General features: G+C 40.8%; 1 protein-coding gene across 1 annotated transcript in view; it reads right to left on the reverse strand.

Moving 5' to 3' along the window:
- Positions 1–14,450, reverse strand: part of LOC123971220 (NACHT, LRR and PYD domains-containing protein 12-like) — a 524,333-nt gene that overhangs the window by 508,044 nt on the left and 1,839 nt on the right. Inside the window, exon 4 of the mRNA XM_046049933.1 lies at positions 4,818–4,853. Within this exon, the coding sequence (XP_045905889.1) occupies positions 4,818–4,853 (36 nt within the window). The remainder of the gene's footprint in view (positions 1–4,817; positions 4,854–14,450) is intronic.

Here is a 14,450-nt window from a genome sequence, read left to right on the forward strand (position 1 = left end):
TCCTTCAGAGGAACAGCACCGAGCCACTGGTACAGATATGTGGACGACACCTGGGTCAAAATTAAAAGCCAGGAAGTGCAAGCCTTCACAGAACACATGAACTCTGTGGACAGTAACATCAAGTTCACACGAGAAGATGTTCACAACAACAGTTTGGCCTTTCTGGACTGCGCTGTACACATTGAAGAGGACAGGAGCCTGCAGATTGGTGTTTACAGAAAACCCACACACACAGACCAATACCTACTCTTCGATTCACACCACCCACTGGAGCACAAGCTAGGGGTCATGAGAACACTGCACCACAGAGCGGAAAACATACCAACAAGCGCCCAAGCCAGAGAGAAGGAACAGAACCACCTGAAGGGGGCACTTACAGCCTGTGGAGACCCTGAATGGACCTTTGTGAAAACAGCCACAAGATCCAAGAAGAACAAAACTACAGGGGAGGAGGAAAAGAAGGTCAAACGCAACAACATTGTGATTCCATACGTGTCTGGAGTATCAGAGAAACTCAGGAGGATTTTCAACAAACATTACATCCCTGTGTTTTTTAAACCCAAGAACACACTAAGACAGATGCTGGTCCACCCCAAAGACCGCACACCCAAACACAAGAAAAGCAATCTAGTGTATGCGGTCCAATGCAGTGAGGAATGCACAGACCTGTATATTGGGGAGACTAAACAACCACGACACAAACGCATGGCTCAACACAGAAGGGCCAACTCCTCAGGTCAAGACTCTGCAGTCTACTTACATCTGAAGGACAGAGGACACTCGTTTGAGGACCACCAGGTGCACATTTTAGACAGAGAAGATGGATGGTTTGAAAGAGGTGTCAAGGAAGCATCTACACCAGGGTGGAGAAGCCGTCATTGAACAGGGGAGGGGGTCTACGCCACCACTTATCCCCCACTTACAATGCTGTCCTTTCATCACTTCCCAGGAAACTCAACAAACGTAACCTATTGGCCTCAGGTGAGGATACCAATGATGGTCGTTCAGTCTTGGCCACAGGTAGTCTTAACGACTGTAACGACTGTCGTCACAGCAACAAGGAACACTAACGAACCAGCGGTATCGATGACCCGGGCCAACGACCCCACTGAGGTTAAATAGCTGATCCAACGAAGGTTAAAATCATCAGGTTAAAATCAAGGGCAACTGGACTTAGTTGAAGACACTGGAAGTTACTTGGAAGATCCAGTTGCCCTTGATTTTAACCTTCGTTAGATAACTATGACCTGGATGACTGAGAATCTTCATGGACATCTTAAATAGCTGAGTTTCCCTGCCAGTCAGTCAGAACTGAAGAAGTCCTTTGGATGAGGGACGAAACGTCTTCCAGTATCTTCAACCAAGTCCAGTTGCCCTTGATTTTTAACCTTCGTTGGATGAGTGGATAAGGTTTCCTGGCCAGTCTGGCAGTCTTGTTTCAGGGCCAATGGCAAAGGTCTGGGCCAACACATTGCATGGCACAGTTCTCACAAAGATGCAGGATTCAGTGTTTCTTCTTGTGACAACCTGCACCTCTCAGGTTCCACCACTTATGAACACCGCCCCTTCATACTCACTATGTAGGCAGACCTTCTCTTCGTTCAGTGGTGGAGGATGATTGTTTACTGAATTGCTTTTTTAGCTGAATAAATTCCACAAAATAATTATTATTATTAATTATATCAAATTAAAGCTGCAAGCAGTGTTAAAGCTGCACGTCAGGGTGGGAGGCGGCCACGTTTTGTCAGAAACGGCTTACTTCCTGGTACCAGTAGGTGGCGCTATGACGTTGAGTGAACAAAAACTCACAGATAGCACAACTTTCATCATCAATGCCTTTAGAATGCCCAGTAGAACATTTAAGTTGATCCGATTAATTTCCTAGGAGGAGTTTGTTAAAGTACGGACCTTGTAAAAGGCCATAAATGGGCTGTAATTGCACATTCAAATCAAAAGAGCTGACTTCCTGTCTGATTTCAGGTATGGCTCCAAGAGGCTTTTTTTACCCCAAAAGTTTTGCTATGACATTGTGTGTTTGTTGGTATACGGATGTGTTCAGGGCAGGACTCTCATCCTACATGTACAGTTTGGTGCAGATCTGAGCATGCACACTGAAGTTATGACAACTTCCTGTGCCTTAGGAACTTAGGGCTGCTCTGTACGTGGCGCTAGCGAGCCATTTTGCCACGCCCATGCGCAAAACCCATAAAATATATCATTTTTCGCCACGTCTGAATTTTGTGCAAAGTTTGAGTTTTCGAGTATGATTAGGCCCCTAAAACTGAGGTTACTTTGCCAAAAAAAAGAAAGAAAATTAAAGCTGTAAGCAGCATTGGGCGGGCCCTCGGAGCTCCAGAATATGCAGCACGGCAGCCTCACGCCCCGACGCACTGCATAATCTGGAGCTCCGCCGGTGCGGCTGTGAATTTGCTACGCGCTTCAGACGCTGCTTGATGGCGTTATACGTCACTTCCTGTGTCCCTTTTGTGGCGCTACATAGCACTTGGCGCTATGTCTAGAAATTAATATTGACGTGTAGATGTATTCGGGGCGAGACAGTTATCAAGCACGTAAAGTTTTGTGCAGATGTGAGCATGTACACTGAAGTTATAAAAACTTCCTGTGTCATGGCAAATCATCGACGCCACGGACATGCCCATTGACGAATACTCACATGAATTGGAGGTAATCACTGTGCGGCCTATGAATGGGCATGAGTGGTGCAACCTGAGAGGTGCAGGTTGTCACACTCTGTTCTAACCTTCGTTATGGTGGGAAAACAACAACACTACTAATTTCTTCTCCTAGGCTTATAATTCCGTTAACTAGATAAAACTAAAAAGAGAGAAATAGCATGCTATAAAACTTGCAAGACTTAGTGGTACAAAATAGTCAAAAATAAGTGAGCGAACTCTTCAGTTGATTTTGAGGCATTTAAAGTGTCACGGTTGTGTCAAAAAGTGAAAACACTTACTAGAGTTCCAAAGTCCAAACAGATCCAAAAGGAATGTTCAATGAAATAAGGTATCCAGACAGAAACCGAAAATTCAAACGGAAAGTAAAAAAAACAGTAGTTCAGGCAGGGAATCAGGCTAATGCAGAGAACCGGGTACAGGCAACATAAAGATGAGGACACAACAAGGAGACACATCAGGTAATCAGGACAACCGGAAGCAAAACTAGACGCTGATACCCGACACAGACAATTTCACAATAAAACAGGTAAAGTAAAGCAAGTCGCAACCAACCAGGACTAAAGTAACAGAATACAACGGAACGCATGTATAAATAACAGACAAATCCTACACAGAACAGGAGCACAGTACTAGAACACAGGTGCAGGGAGGAAAACAACAACTAGCAAACACGGGGAAATGTCAAAATGACAATGAAACACAACATCATAACAATCCAAAGCAAGACTGATACATGACAAATACAGAACACAAAACCAAAACCTTAACACACAGTTGTGCTCTGACTTCAGGTGAGGCACAAATAAACTTGAAGAAAGACATCTAAGAAAGCTAGAAAAAAGATGCCAGCTCAAGGGGGTTTTAGGGCCTGCCTAAAGCTAAAATGATGGTAAAGCTCTTTAGCCAAATGAGGCAGAGTTTTAGTTGTGGAGGAAGGATTTCTCGCTAAAATATATATATAAACTATATTCTTTGTCTTATGGGTCATGTGGTGTGGAACCGTGGTCTTTCCCAGTTTCCCGACTAGTAATTTCAATTTACAACCCCAAATCCAATGAATTTGGGACGTTGTGTAAAACGTAAATAAAACCAGAATACAATGATTTGCAAATCCTTTTCAACCGAACACCACAAAGATAAGATATTTAATGTTCAAACTTTATTGTTTTTTGCAAATATTCATTCACTTTGAATTTGATGCCTCCAACATGTCACAGCATATATAAATATGAGAGAGATGTCATTATTTCTGCTTTTAATGACATCAAACATGACATGTGCAACATAGTGGAGACAGAACTGATCCCGACAATAATTATTCACATACATCACAGAGATCAATTTAACTCCAACCCATAGGAACATGAACATGCAGAAAATGCTGTTTCTATCAGAAAGAGGTTTTAGAGTTGTATGTGCTATCTCCTCTTTCACACACACCTACATCCTGTTGGTCACTCTGTGTACGAGGAGAGTGTTAGAGGTGAAGAGGTTCAGGGGGAGCAGGGTGATGCAGGCCAGATGTACATATTGTGTATATGTGTATGAGAGGAATGTAATGTCCATGTTTGATGCTGCTCTGACCCCCCTCCTCCTTTCAGGGTGGAGCCTGCTGGAGTCCGATGGTTGAGACCAGGTCTGAGGAAGTGTAAGTGTGTTTTTCATTTGATTCATGAAAACATTCAACCATCTTCAGACTGTGACATCACTCATTCAAAGTGCCAATCAATGAACAGATGATAGATCAATAACTGCAGCTGGATTGTGTCTCGTTCTCTCATCAGATTCCTGTGAACTCACAATCGACACAAACACAGTAAACAGAGAGATCAAACTGTCTGACAACAACAGGAAGGCGACATGTGTGAGAGAGGATCAGCCATATCCTGATCATCCAGACAGGTTTGACTACTGGCCTCAGCTGCTGTGTAGAGATGGTCTGACTGGTCGCTGTTACTGGGAGGTCGAGTGGAGAGGAGCAGTTTATATATCAGTGAGTTACAGAGGAATCAGAAGGAGAGGAGACAGTAAAGACTGCAGGTTTGGAATGAACGATCAGTCCTGGAGTCTGAGGTGTTCTGATGATGGCGGTTACTATATCTGGCACAATAAGAGAGGAACTTCCTCCTCCTCCTCCTCCTCCTCCTCCTCCTCCTCCTCCTCTGGTAGAGTAGCAGTGTATGTGGACTGTCCTGCTGGCTCTCTGTCCTTCTTCAGAGTCTCCTCTGACACACTGATCCACCTCCACACCTTCAACACCACATTCACTGAACCTCTTTATCCTGGCTTTGCGTTCTGGTCCTGGTCTGGTTCTGGTTCCTCAGTGAGTCTGTGTTCTGTGTAGGAGGGAGAGTCTCCTCCTGGTAGAGAACAGATCAGTTGAGTCTGTACAGGATCACAGAAATCTTTCAGCTTCTTGTAATAAATCCATCAATGAACTTTGTACAAAGTGATTCAAAGTGTTGAACAGATTCCTCATTTCCATGTAAACTTCTTCCACTTCCAGTCCTTTAAAGATGGAAGCTCTGATCATTAAATGGTGGAAATGCTGTTGACTTGGACCTTCTGTCATGTGTTGCTTTGAATTCTGGCTCTTGTTCCAATAAAAGCAGAATGTTACTGTGAGTGTGTTTGTTGTCTTTCTCAGCTCAGGACACTTTTGGGATAAAGTGGAACGCAGACTGTGATCCCAACTTGATCACGAACATCGGTGTTGAACCTCACTGATTCTCTGGTGTCTGAATGGGAGTAAACAGAGCCTTCACCATCGCAGCCCCCTCCCTCTGGAGTTCCCTACCCATACACGTCCACGAATGTAGCGACCTGGACACTTTCAAATAACTTCCTACTAACTTAAAATCAAAACACACCCTTTAGACTAGCCTTAAAACTCAAATAATATTACATTACAGCTAATATTTGCTAGTTTTATGGTCTCCCCCTTATGTATTGGACATTATGTATATGGACATTTTCACTTAGGGGTGTCCTCACTTTAGTTGCCAGCAGTTTAGACATTAATGGCTGTGTGATGTGTTATTTTGAGGGGACAGCAAATTTACACTGTTATACAAGCTGTACACTCACTACTTTACATTGTAGCAAAGTGTCATTTCTTCAGTGTTGTCACATGAAAAGATATAGTCAAATATTTACTAAAATGTGAGCGGTGTACTCACTTTTGTAAAATACTTTATTTTATCTATCTTTCATGTATTTTGCATTTATGTATTTTATACTGGTTTTATTGTAAAGTGTCTGAGTGTCCTGAAAAGCGCCACAGAAATAAAATATATTTCTATATTGTTAGTGCACATGTTGTATTTGGCAGCAGTCCGTATGAAGCAGTGACTCAGAGCAGCCTGTAGGGGGGAAGTCTCTGCTCTGTTGCTCTTTTAAAGGTTCAGTGTGTAAGATTTAGTGGCATCTAGTGGTGAGGGTTGTGCATTGCAACCATCTGTCCAGCTTACCACTGCCCCCCTAACCTTTCAAAGAGCATAAGACAGCTACGGTGGCTGACACAGCACAAAAGGTGTCTCTTCTGAGACAGCAGAGAGTAGGCAGTCAAGAAATTAAGTTTCTGTAAGTAGATATATTAAGAAATTGTATCTACTTAATTATTCAGTTTAACTGTATGTTATTGTGACTTGACCACTGACAGATAACATGGAAAATGTAAACAAAGAGTGTGAAACACTGTCACTGTTTCTGCACTACAGTCTATTATAAACCACACATTAAATAAAGTTTATACAAACATTGACAAGGGAAACACGTTCACTCTCTCTGTGATTATGGACCCTCGCCAAAACAGCAGCCATCAATAATATCTTGTCCGCTGCCAGATTATGGTGCTTTGATAGCGGCAAAAAATATAAATAAATAAATACTTTTATAGCGGTGATGAAATAGATCTCAGAAATGACAGCAACAGTTACTCACGTAATCACCTTCTCTTTAGTGGTTTTGCCTACACAACAAAAGCGCTATAGCAGCACAGAAAGAGAAGCTGGGAGGCAGGTGAAGTTCTGCACACCCTTCAGACTCAGTGATTAACTTCCTCTGGTAGCAGTGCAGCCTTCTCTTTGATATAAACACAAGTCATAGCATAGCTTTCCCTGATGGCTCATTAAACAGAATTGAACCAAAGAAAGGCAGTGAAAGACTTGAAAGCGCCAGAGCCAGAGGAGATGCTTTTTGACTCTCAGTAATGCTCATGAGGTTTCACACATAAGTAGTCCTACATAACTAATGAGAACTACAGGCTGCATTAAAAATATTTACTCTACTTAACTAATATAATAAGTATATTACACAGGAGAAAAGTGCAAAGGAAAATAAAACGTATAGCAGCTATAGCACCATAGAAGGAGAAGCTGGAAGGCAGGTGAAGTTCTGCACACCCTTCAGACTCAGTGATCAGCTTCCTCTGGTCGCAGTGCAGCCTTCTCTTTGACATAAACACAAGTCAAAAGGTCAAACCCTTGTTGCCTGTTGGCGCCACAGAAGGGGGCAGAGTGACCTCTGCTGGTTGATATCCCACACAGCAAGAAGGCCTATAAATATGTAAGGAAACTAAAACATGAATTAAATAATATGAACTTAAATAAATAGGCTAACTGCTGTCCTAAACTACATATAACATTAGTTCACTTGTCTTAATCTGAAGTTCACCAAAGGCCTTACAAATGTTTAATTCTCCCTAACAGCCTAACTAGTGTAATGGGAATTCCAAACATATTGCATGTAACCCTGGACTCAGAGACTCATCTGATATGGGGCACTGAATCTGTGTAAACGTAAAAGTCAAAATATCTCTGTTCTCTGTGTTATCCAGACTTCAGGGACAACGTGTCCCAGTGGGATGATAAGATTGACCCTAAAGCTGGATAAATAACAGGCTCACGGAGCTCTGCTCACTCAATCGAGCACACATGTACTTAAATAACGTGACTAACATCTAACATCACCCTGGTATAACATTAGTGCTGCATAATTACAGATCCGACTTAAAAGCTTGGCTTTTAATTTAAAATCTGTACTCTTACACCCGGGTCACCTGGCTCACTGGTCTTTCTTTTCTTAACGTCTATCTTCAAACGGAAAATGAAAATAGGAATTTCATAAAACCAAAATCTGACCATTATTTGAATTTGGTTTAGTCGTTTTTCATTTTTGGATTCAGAAACCAAAAATGGGAGAACGAGTCTTTATTTCCGTTTCTTCGTTTTTGGTTTGATCGGAAAAAAGGTGCTTTTCTTGTTTGTTCGTTTATTGGTTCAAATGGAAAAAAAAATCAGAACGTACACGGACCGAGTTACACTCCTTCCTTTGGATTTTTGAAGCTCAGTTTCCAAATCTGCTTAAAGAGATTTGAACAGGAGGACAGACTGATGTGGACTCCTAGAGGAATAAGCAGAGGATTAACTGCCCTCCGGTGGTCACACTGAGTTACTACAACACAATTAAGCAAGTGTTATTTTTCTGCGTGCATATGAGAATGTAAGGGGCCGCTAGGGTCCATGTGATGAAAAAATTGCCATCAGAGGGTGCATGCGTAGGCTTTGTGTGGACATCTGTGTCTGTGACCCTCACGTTTTTGTGACCCACTACGCTACCAGGGCACCAACCGATCCACTGCACATTGTGGACAAAAGAAGTAGTCTGCGGTGTCTGCAGCTGTCTGTGTACAGGTCCACTTTAGTATATAAAGCTTAATTTATACTCCTGCGTAAGGTCTACGTGTGTACCTACGCATGTAGACCCTACGCACATAGCCATGCATTTATACTTATACACTAGTCTGCTGTAGCGCTACAGCGTCCACTGTGTTGATTTTTACTGGCCGAGCAGGCTAATTTCATGTTTAGCACTCCGCTAACGTGAATGGGGGTGAAATTGTAAACATGCGGCTGGTGTAGCCTTTTGAAATGTTATCGACCAAATGGATGACATTCTGATAGTGAAATGAGTCATTCAGCTTTTTTATGGCAACCAGAAATCCTGTAGATGAGATATTTCCTGATTTACTGATCTCTGCAGCTCAGAAACAAAGTGAGATAGTGTTTTTTAATTCCTGACTTCAGTTTGTGTTCAGCAGGAATGAACAAACACACAAAATGACTTTTAATCTGGAGCTTCAGCTCATTTGTTTTGATCCTGTAAAGAAACAAATACCATTCATTGTAATGTTGTCTGTTGTGCAGCTGGATGAAAAAATAACTGCTGTCAGTCAGTTAAGTTCCACCATGTATCCTGCTCACAGCCTGCTTCCTGTTCACACTTTAACTTCCTCTGATCATCGTTGCGCAGCTTCTTCTTTTCTCCGTGTAAAGGTGATGTAACCGACATGTTTCACACTTTAACGACTCTTTGCTCTCATTTCTCTGAACTTTGATTTACAAACTAAATTAACAAGAGCAACTTTTATCCGATATGTTGTACAACCTGAAGCACTACTTGTACTTTCCTTGAGTAGGTCGTTCGTCTTCATCGGAATGTCTTTTTGACCACAGCAGGAATTATAAGGCTCCTTTCACAACGGCTGAGGGAGGAGAACTGAGGTAGGACCCAGATACAGACATTATCCAGTTTTTGTGATTTTCAGTGCAGGAATTTTACTTGGAACAGAGTATTTTAACGAGTACTTTTACTAAAAGAAAAGTACTCGGGGGGTGGTGATGGAGCAATAGATAATCCCCAACTGTGACACGTCCACCATCCCTGAGCAAGACACTTAACCCCTTGTTGCTCCAGACCTCTGACATGTACAGCAATTGTAAGTCGCTTTGGATAAAAGCGTCAGCTAAATGAATAAATGTAAAACATATAAAAACTTCTTCCACTGCTGGTAACAACCTGCAACCTGCTGGTAAACCTATCATGCTTGTGTCTGTTAATTTGGAATTTGATCTACTCTGGTCAGTGATTCTCTGATTGTTTACAGTACAGATACTTCACCACATAGTGTACTTTTTGTTGAAGAAATATTGTGAGCCCAGTTCAGGTTTGATGAAGAAGTTTCAAAGATTGATAAAGACTTTCACAGCATGGTTTAATGAGACTCCAGCACACAACTTGTGAACACATCTAATGCCAACACTGAATCTGAAGGATATTTCCTGTCAGGGGATATTACATGTGAAGAGTGAATAAGAAACAGCTGAGTAATACAGCTTATTCATGTCAAATTCAAATTAGCTTTATTGGCATGAATGTGTAACAACAATATGGCCAAAGCATCATACAAACTACATAAGAACAATCAACCCCATACATTTAATTAAACAAGTAATTAAAGCGTAAAGTAATTAAAGCGCATGCGTGTTTGTGTTTAAAAAAAATAAAAAATAAATACATAAAACAGTAAGCGTGTGTATTAAAAAAATAAAAATATATTAAAAATGCAATAAATAAATAAAATGGTAAGCGTGTGTTAAATTTTTTAAATATATTAAAAATTAAAATAAAATAAATAAATGAAACAGTAAGTGTGTGTGTGTGTGTGTGTGTGTGTGTGTGTGTGTGTGTGTGTTTGTTTGTTAATTTTTTTTAATATATATAAAAAAAAACGGTAAGCGTGTGTGCGTGTGTTAAAAAAATTAAAATATATTAAAAATTTAAAAAATAATAATAAAACAGTAAGCGTGTGTGTGTAATAATAGACAAAAAATTAAAAAATTTATTAATTGATTAAAAAATAATATAAATATCAAGCAATCAAAATAATAATAATTTGAAAATTTGTACAATTAAATGATTATTCATGTCATTTGATACGAGGTGGGGCCATCCAGCTGCATGACAGTGACTTGGTTACTGGGTATGCCGGTCTCGCATCAGCCGAGTTGGCTTTATCAGTTTTACATTGCAGCTGATGCAGCTATTTGAGTCAATATCAGGCCGATTTCCAGTCGGTACATTCCTACTTTTTACTACATTCATCTGGCATCTTTAGTTACCAGTTACTTTGGAGAATAAGATTTTACAAACATGTGATTACCTAATCAGATATGATTGAACTAGCCAACAATGTGTGATAGGGAAGGCAATAGGGGTTTAGCACTAGGACCCAGGTAAAGGGGCAGAGTCTATAAATAGGGGAGGGAAGATCACCTGGTCCTTTCTTTCTGCAGTCACACACCTGAGAGAGCAGCTGAGGCCAGCCTTTGTTTGGTGCTTGATTGGGTAGGCTTTATTTTTAAATAGGTTTTACTTTTAAAAAATGTTTAAAAATCTAAGGTTAATAATGCATGTCCAGAACTAGATCCTAGAATAATTTGTAGTTGATTTTATTAAAGATAAGTTGAATAATTGTTAAAAATCTGTTATTGAGGGTCCAAAGCTTGGAGTGATGTGTGTAAGATAGTTTTAAACAAGATTTTAGCCGTTTTTTATATGAATGTAACAGGAATATTTGAAAATATAGATCCCAGTCACCTGCATGCCTTCAACGGCGGGAGGGGAATGTGTTTTTAAGTAAAGCAAGGTATAATAATTGTTATATTTGCTTATGTTTTGTTCAATGTTTCTTTCAAATAGTTTTTTTGTATTTTACTGTGTGTTTGTCTTGTTTTAAATAGATGTTATTAGGAGAGCCAACCACTGTTTTTTTCCCACCGGTTAGTTTTATTGTGCTCACACTAGATCCTTGAATGGGCCATATTTTGTGTTTCTGGCTGTGTTAAAGGGGGAAACTGAAAGACAGAGTAACCATTTTGCATGGTGTTTTGTGTAATTAGTGTGCGGCATGCAGATATAGATAGTGTTTTTCCATAGTATTTGGTTTAATTGGTTTGAGCTTGTGGTTTATTTCCTTATTTGCCTACCAGTTTGGTTATAATTTGTCGGTGCTCCATTCTAAATCTGTTTCCCTGGTAATGCAGTCTAGTCCTGAATTGTGTTTTCTTTTGTTTTGATGTAAAATAAATAAAATTTACATTCCTATACTGATATATTAGCCTCTGGTCCAGTTTGTTCTGGCACTTGTGTGTGAATTAGCGTTTGGTTTACAAATACAAAAAGCAGGGACGCAATGCTGTGAAGTAATTGTTTTAAAAACACAATATTCAAAATACTGAGTGACAGGTGACAGTATACTGTCAGTAATACTTTTTGTTCTTCAACTATAGTAAAACTCTGAATGCAGGACTTTTACTTTCAACAGAGTATTTTCTAAGTGCAACATTAACAGCTGTTGAGTACACGGTTTCACTGTTGGATGTTATTGAGAACTTGCAGAATCGAAAGTCCCTTGTGGTTTTAATGTGCGGATGCAGCTGTGATGTAACATCCTGGTTGATAACAGTCCCGTATGCCTCGCTGAGAAAGCATCAATACCACGAGATGCTTTCTCACAAGACAAACACACCAACAAATAAAACCTCCTGCACTCTTATTGTGAAAATCTGCTCCTGCTACTTTCTGTCTGTCCTGCTTCCTTTCCAAGGAAACTGCTCACCTGTGTGGACGCCTTTTCTCTGCAGGCGTCCAGTGAGTCTTCTTCTGAGTCTGTGTCCCTTGTTCTCTGTCCTCTCTTTCTGGTGTAGCATAGGCTGTGCAGGGTGAATTGAGGAATGTGCTCCACCCCCCGCACCTCCTTCCATCCCTTTGTTTACTCAATGATCCACATCAAGTTGTGTGTTTTATCTGTCATGAGCATCTTCAGGTAATCTTGTAGACCAGTTATTAACTATGGTTATCTATAACCCCAGACTCCGGTTGTTAAAAACGGTCTGGGTTTATCAGACAGAGTTCGTTTTCGAAACAGGAGCCTATTTTTGTCAGCCGCAGACAAGAGTTTGGAACTACAGACTATATAATAATCAGGTTGTACCAGAAGCAACAGTCCCCAACCCCTCACCAGTTATCTCCCACATGCTGTCACACACAAAATAAGAGGGTGGGCAGAGTTACCGTGAGCCAATGATAAGAGACTAGGAGGGGTTAACATAGGCCAATGATGGGAGTCCAAGAGGGCACTTGGATCCTTGAGCAGTATCTACCTACCCAAGAGGGGACCTTCATGTGGTGAATTTTTTTCAGCTAATGAGTGTTTGTATCTCTTTAAGACTTTTTCTTTCTTTTTAGTAATATTTAAACATTTCTCTGATACAAAAATATTCAGGCACACTTTATTGAGAATTTACTAATTTATTTTGTATGTGACAGCATGTGGGAGATAACTGGTGAGGTGTTGGGGGCCGTTACTTCTGGTACAACCAGATTATTATATAGTGGTATAGGGTGAATTGAGGAATGTGCTCCACCCCCCGCACCTCCTTCCATCCCTCCCCTCCCTCTGTTAACTCAATTACAAGATTACCTGAAGATGCTAATGACAGTTAAAACACACAACTTGATGTGGATCAAGGAGGTGCGGGGGGTGGAGGACATTCTCAATTCACCCTGCACAGCCTATGCTACACCAGAAAGAGAGGACAGAGAAGAGACACAGACTCTAGAAGGATTAAAGTTTAAAGACTCACAAGTTTAAGACTAGGCTACAGCTTTTCACAAGAGTGATAATGATGGTAAGTTTGTCACACAAAGCTTTAGCAAAGATTTTAAAAAGTTTAATTTTGGAACTCACTCTTATTTTGCTGCATGCTGTTAAAGGTAATTTATAATGCTGTTTAATTTTTACTCACTGTTATACTATTTTACTGCTTTACTGTTATTATTTCAATTTATTCTTTACTTACATTTACATTTATTCATTTAGCTGACGCTTTTATCCAAAGCGACTTACAATTGCTATACATGTCAGAGGTCTCACGCCTCTGGAGCAACGAGGGGTTAAGTGTCTTGCTCAGGGACACAATGGTGGATGGGTCACAGTGGGGAATTGAACCTGGGTCTCTCACACCAAAGGCAGGCATCTTATGGATACACCCCTCTTATCAGTTACATACACATTTTTGGGGGCGGGACTGGAAGTAGCTTTCAAAATTTATTTGATGGAATGTCATGTACAGTGGGTACGGAAAGTATTCAGACCCCTTTAAATTTTTCACTTTGTTTCATTGCAGCCATTTTCCAAAAATCAAAAAAGTTCATTTTATTTCTCAGTAATGTACACTCAGCACAGAACAGAAATGTAGAAATTTTTGCAAATGTATTAAAAAAGAAAAACTGAAATATCACATGGTCATAAGTATTCAGACCCTTTGCCGTGACACACATATTTAACTCAGGTGCTGTCTATTTCTTCTGATCATCCTTGAGATGGTTCTACACCTTCATTTGAGTCCAGCTGTGTTTGATTATACTGATTGGACTTGATTAGGAAAGCCACACACCTGTCTATATAAGACCTTACAGCTCACAGTGCATGTCAGAGCAAATGAGAATCATGAGGTCAAAGGAACTGCCTGAAGAGCTCAGAGACAGAATTGTGGCAAGGCACAGATCTGGCCAAGGTTACAAAAACATTTCTGCTGCACTTAAGGTTCCTAAGAGCACAGCGGCCTCCATAATCCTCAAATGGAAGACGTTTGGGACGACCAGAACCCTTCCTAGAGCTGGCCGTCCGGCCAAACTGAGCTATCGGGGGAGAAGAGCCTTGGTGAGAGAGGTAAAGAAGAACCCAAAGGTCACTGTGGCTGAGCTCCAGAGATGCAGTCGGGAGATGGGAGAAAGTTGTAGTAAGTCAACCATCACTGCAGCAATCCACCAGTCGGGGCTTTATGGCAGAGCGGCCCGACGGAAGCCTCTCCTCAGTGCAAGACACATGAAAGCCCGCATGGAGTTTGC

Source organism: Micropterus dolomieu, linkage group LG01, assembly GCF_021292245.1.
Source record: "Micropterus dolomieu isolate WLL.071019.BEF.003 ecotype Adirondacks linkage group LG01, ASM2129224v1, whole genome shotgun sequence".
NCBI classification, from domain to species: Eukaryota; Metazoa; Chordata; class Actinopteri; order Centrarchiformes; family Centrarchidae; genus Micropterus; species Micropterus dolomieu.